The following is an 11840-nucleotide window of genomic DNA, read 5'->3' on the forward strand; positions in this document are numbered from 1 at the left end:
GAAAAGGTTTTGGTGTTATCATTCATATTCTCTGAAAAAGGCCAAGAAAGCAAAAATTCTGCTGGGGTATGTAAACTTTTGAGCACAACTGTATATAGTCCTCATATATTGTTTTCTCCCTGCTGTATCCAATTTGCATTTACAATGTATGGAGACTGTAATTAATTCAGAGAGGTAACTCTTAAAAATGAGATTTTTCATTTATATGAAGCTTTCTAGTTGTGTTTTTTAGATTAAGTGTAGAAAAGCAGCATACATGTGGCAGGGATTGGAGTGAAAGTGTGGAACCTAGTTGCAACATGTGAACCGAAGTTTTCCAAATGATGAAAAATGGAGCAAACATTTCCAAACATTTCTATTTATTCAGTATATAAAAAAACAGTACATAGTAATCGAATACTAGAACAGTATTAGTGTCGGCATTATAACCGCAGAGTCCCAGCACAACAGCAGGTTTACTGTTCTCCATAAGTAATATAGGAGCCTTCATATACAGTAATTTGGAAGAAAAAATCAGGTTGCATTTTTCCCCATTTTAAGACCTCATTCAGACATCCGTGTTACATGTACTCATTCTGTGTTTTTCTATGTATAGAACACATACCCATTATAGTTTATGGGAATATTAACATGTCCGTTTTTTTAATGGACCGTGTGTTTGTGCAAAACTCCAGAGACATGTTTGTTTTTTTCTGGCTGCCTGGATGAAAAAGGCCAATAGAAGTCTATGGGTTCCATGAAAAACACAATGACATCCGTGTCCTGTGTTTAACATTGCAAAAGATAGAGAAGGCTTTGTAATTTATGTACTTAGCCGCGAAAAACACTAATGACATACTGATGGTAAAACCGGACACACTGATCCAAAGCACTGATGATACCGGTACCATTTTTGCAAACATGAGAAATACTGATGTGTGAGTATGGTCTAAAGTGAATCTGTCTTGTTGGCTAATGCTATTATCTTGTGAATATAGGGGTAATCTACAGGTTAATAGCATTAGGAAGGTGCCTAGCTGCCAGACTGAGGGTGTGTGCACAGGTTGCGGATTCTGCTGCGGATCCGCAGCGGATTTGGCTCTGCGGATCCACAGCAGTTTCTGCTGCGTTGTACAGTACCATTTGAGTCTATGTAAAAAGAAAAACGCAGTGCACACGTTGCGGATTTTTCCGCGCGGATTTGCTGCGGTTTCAAATCCGCAGCATGTCAATTCTTTGTGCAGATTCCGCAGCGGCTTGGCACCTGCTCCATGACAGCTGGCTCAGCAGGGTGTCAAATCACAGCGGAAAACCGCAGGCTAATCCGCACTAAATCCGCAGATAAACCGCAGGTCTTTTGACCTGCGGATTTAGACAAATCTGTGCGGAAAATTCCACAGCAGAATCTGCAACGTGTGCACACACCCTGAAAGTGCAGCACTCGGGAGAAAATGAACTTTAATCCATCTTTCAGTCATACGGGTATCCTGACATGGCTACAGTGCTTGCCCCAACAATTAGATTGACAGCTGGCTCAGCAGTGCATCAATGTAGCAGACTGTCAGTCAAAGTGCCGCAGTGTTTTTACAGCCGCTGCTCTCAGTGTTGTGAGTGGTGACTGTAGCTACATCGGCACACCACTATGACTGAAAGCTGGTGGCTCCTGGGAGGAGTAAAGTTCATTTTCTCCGTCGTTTTGCACGTTCAGTGCTGTGGTGGTCACCTTCCTAAGGAAACCGTCAGACGACCGTCAGACGACCGTACGACACAGACAATGATCGCATCGTAATGCTCGAATTGGCAGCTCTCCAGTCCTGAGAATGACAGCATGTATTTCTATGCAGCTGTCACCCTCGGGTCAGGAGAGCCACCAGCCAGTCCGTGCACTGCGATGCGATCGTCGTCCGTGTTATACGGCCGTCTAACTGCACCCTAGCGCTATTCACCTGCAAAATAACCCGATATCTGTAGGTTAATAGTGTTACACGACGTCACATGACAGGTTCACTTTAAATGGTTGTTGCCAAAAATAAAAAAAAATCCCTCATCAAAAAAAAAGTTATCGTTAAAGAAATCAGTAAAAAAAAAATTGTAAAACTCAGAAAAAGATCTTGGATTTATTGGTACTTTTAAGGCTGTGTGCCCATGTAGCGATTTTTAAGCGTTTTTGCTGCGATTTTCGGCACGAAAAACGCTGCGAAAATGTTTAAAAATCGTGTACAGAACGCACCCCGTGCATTCCTATGGCATTCCGCACATGCTGTGCTAATGCTGCACTTTTTTCCGCGGCGGAATCGCATCGCGGAAAAAATCGCAGCATGGTCATTCTTTTGTGCGGAATCGCAAAGAATTGCCGCGATTCCGCACCCATAGGAATGCATGAGAATCGCTTACTTCCCGCATGTGGCTATGCCCACCATGCGGGAAGTTAAGCGTCTCATGTGCGGTTGGTACCCACGGTGTGGAGGAGAAGAGACTATCCTCCAGGCCCTGGGTACCATACCCCTGTAAAAAAAAAAAAAAGAGAATAAAAAAAAATCGGGGTATATTTACCTTCCGGCGTCACGCGCTGCATTCCCGGCCTCAGCGTTCCCAGTAATGCCTTGCGGCAAGGCCCTGTGATGACGTGGTCTCGCGAGATCGCTATAGCAACGCGAGACCAACGTCATCACAGGTCTCGCAAGGCATTACTGGGAACGCTGAGGCCCGGGATGGCAGCGCGTGACACCGGAAGGTAAATATACCCCGTTTTATTTTTTTTAGCATTCTATCTTTTACTATTGAGGCCGCATAGGCGGCCTCAATAGTAAAAAGCTGCTCACGCTTGTCAAACACTATGTTTGACGAGTGTGACCAACCTGTCAATCACTTTCCAAGCGATGCTTCAAATCGCTTGGAAAGTGCTTGAATATCGCACGCGAAAATCGCGGTGAAATCGCGCGGAAAAAAACGCGCGATTTCTGGAAAGGAGTCCGGTTTTTAGTGTCCGGAATAAAATGCTACGTGGGCACATAGCCTTAATGTAGATGGAAATACTTTTTCATCAGATTTATTTAATTGCATAACCGTAAATATGAGGTCTAACTGGGCTCCATTTAAATGGTGCTAAGACATGTTTATATTTAACATCAGAAAATTTGGATGTTTCTAGGTATTTCCATGTTTTCTTTGTAAGTTTACATCCATCTCCTATATGTCTCCAAGTAGGATCCAAAATTATCTGGAAAAAATAATTCCAAGAAGAAGGATCTGCAGTTACATGCTCCAAGAAGTAATATGCTCCACCCTGGAAAAGAAAAGAAGACAGAAACAATATGAGACACATTTCTGACAAAAGAGTGCTAGGCCGTCTGAGTTTAGGGCCCATATTGGCCATTTAAATAAATGGACTCCATTAACTGTATAGTCGTGGGTGGCTAAAAGTTTTGAGACTGACACTTGTTTTGGCTTTCACAAAGTTTGGTGCTTCAGTTTTTATACTGGATATTTGTATTAACTTTAGAATGCAATGAAAAATAATGAATGTGATGGTTCGTGGAAACATCGGGATCGCACTTTGAGCAATGTTATTCTGTGGGGCTGTGCACATTTCCAATTTATTTCCTCAGAACGAGTCTGTCCGAGAAAAAAAAATTGCAGCATGCACAAGTTGCACCCAATATTCAGATCGCACTAGGCCATGTAAATCAATGGGTCTGTCAAAAACAAAATCAGACAGCACTCGGATGACATCTGAGTGTGCTCCCATTTTCACAAAATGACAGAATGGAGAAAATGGAGAATTTTTTTTACATCTGTTCTGGATCAAAGAAAATTGGATCAAACTCTGGTAAGAGTGTGATTAGCATAATTGTCCCAATTCTCTCAGATGAGAGAAAATATGTTGGTGTGACCCTAGCCTAATAATGAGTAATAAATATGATTTTCAATAAAATTACAAAGTCATTCTTTGCCACGAACATTAACTTAATCACAAAAACCTTATTCAAAGAGAGTGGTTCAATTGCTGTGAAGAAGGCTTAACGGCACTCAAAAAAGTCTACCAAGTGGTAGGACCACTTCAGGACTCAGCCATGGGATCGGTTCAATGTAATGCAGGTGATCTGAATGCAACAGCGGAGATCACAGGCGGGATCAACAATCTACTTCTACTTTATTCACTTAACAGCGTTAAATGCGGGAAAGATTACTTTCACAGATAAATCGCACAAGAACAATATTCACAGTATAATTTACAGGCTATCATATGCATAGAGATATATTGGTTAGTACATTACTAGAGATATATCCTCGAGATCAGTTCGCGGTGTACAGTCCAACTTTGGTCTTACCCGGAAGTGAGAGCAAACGCTGTATGTAGCAGGAACAGCCTCTAGGGCACCCTTTCCGGGCCTTGACAATTTCTGATAACTATTTTTGGGCCACTTTAGCGTTAGCCAGGCCCCGTCTCATCTGAAGCCTCGCCGCTGCCCACACCCGGTACCATGAGTCTGTGTTGAAAGCAATGGCTCTGCTCACTCTCGTCCTCTGATCACCAGCTGAGGTGAGAATCTCTGGTCTTGTAATCTTTGGGTATCTTTGGTGCTTGACCGCCTATGGGTGTCTCCTTGATCTGGTAAAGTAGGGGGCTGGTCCTTGACTCTTGTCTGGTGTAGTTTGGGTTCCGGGTCTTGACCAGCATTGCTCTGGTATTCAGTACTTGACTAGCGTAGTCTGGATCCCAGGCCTCGACTAGAGTCATCCGACCCTCACTCACGACGTCCCGCCTGTCTCGCTCTCCAAGTATGTCCCAGTAACTCGGCCGCAGCATCCCTTGGGCTTGATTTGGCTCTGGTCACGGCCTTCACCTTGAGCGGGGCATGGATCTTCCTCACAACTCAGGCCTTCTCCAGCATCTGACCGCTCTGGGACCCTTCTGTGGCGATGGTGGCTTCAAGCCCACTTCGCAGGCATACAACCTGCAATGATGCAGATTCTGGCACCAACTGCTCTTCTTAGCCTAGCCAGGCCTTTTATATTAAGGAAGTCCTCCCTGATCAGGTTCAGCAGGCAAATTCACTCCACTGCAAATCTCCCAGCACAATTTGGTTCCTGATAACACAATTGTTTCTTTTTTTTAACTTCCACTTTGGTCCAGCAGATGACTGTGTTTATTTATTTACTCAGTCTCGCTAGTGCAGTGGTCCCCAACTTTTCTGACCTAGAGAGCCACATTCAGCTCTGAGAGAGGGTCGCGAGCCACATCCAGCTCCTGCCCCCCTCTGTTAGAAACAGCGGAACGCACTAAATAAAAATAAATAATAAAGTGCGTTCGCCGCTCGGGGTCCACCGTGCAGTAGGTGATACACCGCTGCTAGATAATGGCAGACGCACAATATGGCGGTATATCGCACACGGGTTGAACGTCGTCACCCAAGTGCGGTAAGCAATCTCTGTTTGCTCACAGAGATGTCAGCAGAGGTAAACACAAAAGGCTGAGCCTGTTAGTGTCACAGGTCTCAGGTAAATGCGCACACGGTATCTGGTCACAGGAGCAGGACCCAAGACAGAGGAGCTGCATCTGTCTAGACCTACCATGCATGCGGCGTCTCTACTGCGGACGCCAAAGAGGGTTGCAACTGCAGCGCGGCGTAGAACACTGCCGCTAGTCGACAAAGCAAGGAAGCAGGCGCAATGTCGGACGCTAGCACTGTGGATGATGCTGTAGTGACTTGAGGCTTGCCACGCGCTGGCGCTGACTCTAGTCTAAGTCCCTGTACACATTCGTAATATCAGAGGAAGGGGATCTTAATGAGTCATTCACAGGTTCATACATCCATCATCATTCACACAGTAGCAACTAGAAACTATACTAGCGCATGGCCGAACGGTCATGCGCGCTTTTTATAGCCGGAAGCTTCTGGAAGCTTCCTGATCTCCGAGATGGACCAATGAGATCTGGAGCAGGACCTGGGCACATGACTCCAGATCTCCAAGGGGAGATCGTCTCATGGGCATGCCCAGTCGGAGAACAGAGGGACTTAGTCTCTGGAGCGATCCGCTGCAAAGCAATCTCCTCTGCGGTAGATAGACAGCAGGAGACCACAGAATGTGAGGCTCTGGATTCCTGCAGAGCAGATGCAGAACCTGACGCCTAACACCCTCACAGTAGTGGCAACCAAAGCCACCATTACAGGTATAATGATAACCAAAGCTTTTCCACAGAAATCACCCCAGGGCAGAATACCTAAATCCAGAGGTCCCCACAATACCCCATTCAGTATTCTCCCAACACACTGTCTCATCCAGCTTCAGGCACCTCCTCCGACATGTAGTATCATTCTGTCTCCAGCTTACCTTACTTAAATTATCTCTAAACCCCTAAGACCCGAATATGTGCATCCAGATCTTCTCTTCTGTGCAGGACTATTCACAAAATTCACCACTTTTAGATTTGATCCTCATACCTATTTGCTAGACTTGGGGGTAAAGCACCAAGTTGGCAGACAGCCGTGAGCCACAATTAATGGGACTGCGAGCCACATGTGGCTCCCAAGCTACAGGTTGGGGACCCCTGCTCTAGTGCATCTCTCTACATTAACACCAGTGCAGAGCTTGCTCTAAAATAGCAGCAGGTGGATGTCAGTGCATCAGCATGCACAGGGAGGCGATGGTTTTTGGTATCAAGAAGTGCAGCAAAGAAGCCAATTCTCTCTAAGAAAAAAATCAAAGACAGATATGACATTCTGCATGGAATACATGGATTGGGCTGCAGAGGATTGGGGTAAAAGTAAAGTATTTCTTCTGATGAAGCCTCCATCAGAGCACTACTTAATTCCTGTGTACTGCCAGCAGTAAAGTATAGTTAAACCATTCATGTGTGGCATTGTTTTTCGTCCAAGGGAGGGGGCTCACTCATAATTTTGTAGAAGTTTTGAAAATAAGGGTCAATTCTGTAAATATTGAGTCTCTACAAAAACTTGAAGTTTGTGAATAAAAGTGCAAAAACTTAAGAAATGCTGATAATGGTACTTCAATAACCATAGTAACTTCTGACTAAAATAACTTAAAAACCTGAAGCGGCAAACATTGTAAAAAACAACATTTGTGTCACTGCTAGAAAGTGATGATCTCTGTACTGGACGTCCTGACTCCTGATCAGAGGCACTGAATTTGAAATGAAAAGATGCACAGTGGTCACACTGCCACTAATCCTATTAGTGTCACCAGTGACCTCACCTGCCCTCACTGGCAGCCGCATTTGCCCACATTGATGTATATGGGTCCCTGTAAAACAGTGCTCACATATAGGCCAATAAAGATCCGTTGTTACTCTGCATTGAAAAACAGCCAACTATATTTTTAAGAGTAATCCATCAAATTAGGTAAACCTATTTTTATAATCTGAGTTATATTCAACTGTATGGAATACAGTTATATGCTGGTGATGTGCCTCTTTAAACACAATATAGGATAACAGGCTTTTGCTGGTAGAGTAATTCTCCACCTGGATGGTAGATGGAATTCAGGCATACACATGTGACAGAAGCTAGGATAAAAACAAAATGCGCAAATGCCCTGCAGTAAGTAAATATGGTAACTAAATAGTAATAGTATTATTCTTGCTTATATAGTGCCGTCATATTCTGCAGTACTTCACAGACATTATCGTCACTGTCCCCATTGGGGCTCACAATCTAAATTCCCTATCAGTATGTCTTTGGAATGTGGGAGGAAAACGAAGAACCGGCAAGAAACCCACGCAAACACAGGGAGAACATAAAATCTCCTTGCAGATGTTGTCCTTGGTTGGATTTGAACCCAGGACCGCAGCGCTGCAAGTTAACAGTGCTAACCACTGAGCCACCGCATTGCCATCCTAATAATCATTATGGAGCTACATGTGAATAACATAGAGTCACAGGTGGATTATAATGAGGACATTTTGGCCTACCGCCCAAGGCCTGAGACCCCATGGGGCCCATTGCTAGATTACCCTTATAATAATGTTTTGTGCTCTGCCAAAAGGGAGTTTTTCTTTCACTTCGCTGCCGATGATGCAGAATGGCAGCGTAGCTCCAGGGCAGCTTCTGTCGCTTCTGCTGTGAAGTACTAGTGCGATGACATCATCGGCCATCACCGGTGCGCTGGCATCACCACACTGGCATGTATGCGCTGGCCAGAGTAGAAGTGGAGCCTCAGAAACCAGAGCAGAGCGCCAGGGTAATGGAAGTGAGGTGAATATCTCTGTATGTCTTTTTTTATTAATATGTGTATGGGATGTGTGGGTTCACACTGTATACAGGAGGCTAACTGCAGGCTCACACTATATATAGGAGGCTATATGGGGGCTCATACGGTATACAGGAAGCTGTGTGCAGGGTCATACAGTATGTAGGAGGCTATATGGGGCTCATACTATATATAGAATGCTATATAGGGGCTCATACTGTATATAGGAAGCTATGTGCAGGCTCATAATATATATAATATATATATATATGGGGCTCATGCTATATATAGGAAGCTATGTGCAGGCTCATACAGTATATAGGAGGATATATGGGGGCTCATACTGTATATAGGAGGCTATTTTTGGGCTCATACTGTATATGAGGATATGTGCAGGCTCATACTGTATATAGGAGGCTGCTGTTCACATTAAACGGCAGCCCTGCCCTGCCCTAGGCTTTATTTGATTACGCACCTGTATCTGGGCCTGGATCGTCCTTTATCTGTGGTGCTGGTCAGGCAGTGTGGAGGTTGGACCTGAAATGTCCGCATGGACCTGGCTAATCTTTACCTGTGCTTGTCCTCTCTGGTGCCATTGGAGCGATTCTGAAATGCTTGAGGTACAGTGTGCATGTAATGAGGTCTTGCTTTTATACATTTAGGAGGCCGTAATGGCACAGCGAACATAAAAAACGTAGAGTAGGACTCCCCATACGAGACTGCCTTGACGTGGCGGGGTAGCTCAAACAATTGATCAATTTTTTGCTAAATGTCTCATTTTTGAATACAGATTGAAACCTATGTGTGTTTTCACACTTTATGTATTACGTTCTGACCACAAGCAGTGCTGGCTTCTCCCCCTCTTTTTTTCTGTATATAGGAGGCTGTATGAGGCTCATACAGTATATAGGGAGCTATGTGCGGGCTCATTTTTTTTTGTTATGGTTTACATGTATAAGGGCCCCATAGGTTTATTGCTTTGATTGTTGATTAAGGGGCCTGTGTGGGGGCTGATATTGCATATAGGGAGCTTTGTGGTGGGTCATACTGTATATATGGGAATGTCTGCATTCTGCTCAATATTATGTCATACAATTATTGATCTTTTTTTATATTATATTAATTTTGAGTAGAATTAATTTCAGCCTATTGGTTTGGCCTCCACAATAGTCACAGCCTGTCACGTGGTCCCCTGGGAAAATTAATCTTCTATAGCTACATTATTTATAGTACTGTACATAAGGGAAAAATTTGCGCGCCTCTATTTCTGTTGTTTTCCGTGTAAGGATGTGCACCAGAGCACCTGTGTTTTACTTACATGACCTATCACATGATCTACCAGGGGGGATCATGTGACATGTCACATGTTACATTGGGTACCTGGGGGGGCACGCCTTCTAAACTGCCTGGGGCCCTGGCTACTCTTAATCCGCCCCTGCATAGGGTACTTGGTTGACAGTAATTTGATCAATAAAGTGTAAAAGTCATCCCACCGTGACAAGGTGTACCCAATCAGGATGGTCCTACCTCTAGTATTAAACGTCTCTATGTGCCAGCAAATTGGCGCAGTTATCATTTGGTTGATAATGTTTCCATTACCTTTGACTGATGTAAGGACAATAACAATCATTTGAAATCTCTGCCGATCCGTGCTAAAACTGCATGAATTTTCAGATCCAGACAGACTATCATGCCAATGCCTGATTATTGTGGCCTCTTTCTAAATGTGCATGTAAAAGCAGGGCCAGATTTGGAACAGGAGCAGGATATCCCATAACGGGATTATTGTGTTTTGCTCCTGATGTCCGCACTATTGTCTCTAGTTGCAAAATATACTTTAGATGAAACAATGACAAACCACGGTACTGTGCAGTGGAGCTTTTATGTAGCTTCTCACTCATAATGTAGGTCACAGGCCAAAAAAATGTGACTTAGGTTGTTACAGCAAATCAGGGTCAAAAGTCACTGAGCGCATTCAGAAGCTGGTAAGGAGTGGCCGATCTTGGAATTGTGAAAATATTTGACTAGTTGACAATAGACAGGAAGATCCTTCCACAACACGTCCTTCACTTGCAGACATCGGACCGTAACATAAAAAAGACACACATGTTCATTATGAAGGGTCCGTGACCTATACGTGAAAAGTAATGGCTATCACACCTACCAAAACACTAATGTTTGAATGATCCCTTAGTAGACAGGCATTTCTCCTACTTCTGCCACAGCAGTAGTCACCCAGCTTTTCTGGACTCCAGAATGCCAAATATCCTACTCCCATATTTACAGTCTCAAAATGTGACCATAAACTTAACGGGGATGCAGGATACAAGATGTCACCTATCCATAGAATAGGTGATGACTTTAAGGGTTTGCTCCCATTTATTCGGGTAGAGACAATGGAAAAGATGGAGAAATTAAGTTCTCCATCTTCTCCACACCTGTGAAACTGTTCTCTCATGTGAGACAATCGGATCACAGTAAACTGACACTCGGCTCAAGCGCTGATCAGAGTTTGAGCCGAGTGTCATTAGAATAATTGATCCAATTCTCTCGAAAGAGAGAATCATCGCTCGTGTGAGCAACCCCTTAGATTGATGGGGAGCCAACTACTGAGACCACCACTAAATTTCAGAAAAGGGTACTTTTTTTTCCCATCTGAATAAAGCAACAATGAACATGCTCAACTAGCTGGAGAACAAATGTGCCCCTTTCTGGTGATCTGTGGGGCGTCTCAGCGAATGGACCTTCAATTTAAAAGTTATCATCTATTCTGTATATAGGTGATCATTTTATGCAATTGAAATGCCCCCCTTAATATGCTTTTTAAATCAAATATTTACTGTGTGTTTGGTAATACAAAAAATAAGACTCACAGGCTTCAGGACTCTATGTATCTCTGCCAGGATGCCATCAACATTTTCCACAGAGCAAAGTACCAGTGTACAGACCACCACATCCATGGAACCGCTGGCTACTTGGGGCATATTCTCGCCTGGGGCTATCAGAAAATCCTGGAAATGCACATGATCATTCTCGGCCAGGCTCTTGTTCAGGTATGTCCTGAAGTTCGGGTTAGGGTCCACGCACGTCACTGTGCATCCTGAAGGATAGAACTGGAAGTTGGCACCGGTGCCACAACCAAGCTCTAGAACTTTAAGATCTCCAGAGGGGCCTTTAAAATCACTCAAGTTGCTGAATAGTTCTTTCTTGTAGTCTTTCATGTATTTGTTGTAGGTCTTGGTGATTCTATTCAGGAGGTAAGGCAGCCACTTCTTAGCTAAAGGATTCCACAGACCCAACATGTAAAGAATGTGGATTGGCAGTGTAATAAGAGCAATGCATATCTGGCAGACTAATATGTGTACAGCCATATTCAGCCAGTGTTTGATGTAATGTAAGCTGATTTCTGAGCTTGCATGTGACGTGTACAACAGCGAGCAGAGGGTGTCACCGATAGATGGGCTGCACGCTGCCTCCTCCTCCTGCTGCTGCTAGGCCAAGGAACAAGAACGTGTCATAGAGGCAATATAGTATCACAGATAATTAATGTTCCGAAATAATATAGTAACTGATGATGCATAGGTTCAAAGAGTATCAATCGTCAGATAAACCACGCATTTATACTGATCATTCCAATCTTAATGGCTTTT

General features: G+C 43.9%; 1 protein-coding gene across 1 annotated transcript; it reads right to left on the bottom strand.

Annotated features, from left to right (window-relative positions):
- Positions 1–342: 342 nt before the first annotated feature.
- LOC141091259 (thiol S-methyltransferase TMT1A-like) lies at positions 343–11622 on the bottom strand. Its single transcript, XM_073576709.1, has 2 exons — positions 11064–11622; positions 343–3265 (listed from the first exon to the last, which is right to left on the bottom strand). Exons 1-2 carry the CDS (start codon positions 11559–11561, stop codon positions 3029–3031), a joined length of 735 nt encoding a protein of 244 aa, XP_073432810.1. The 5' UTR covers positions 11562–11622; the 3' UTR covers positions 343–3028.
- Between the last annotated feature and the right edge of the window lie 218 nt (positions 11623–11840).

The sequence above is a fragment of the Dendrobates tinctorius genome, unplaced genomic scaffold (assembly GCF_039654945.1).
Source record: "Dendrobates tinctorius isolate UK_male_01 unplaced genomic scaffold, ASM3965494v1 ptg000051l, whole genome shotgun sequence".
Taxonomy (NCBI): Eukaryota; Metazoa; Chordata; class Amphibia; order Anura; family Dendrobatidae; genus Dendrobates; species Dendrobates tinctorius.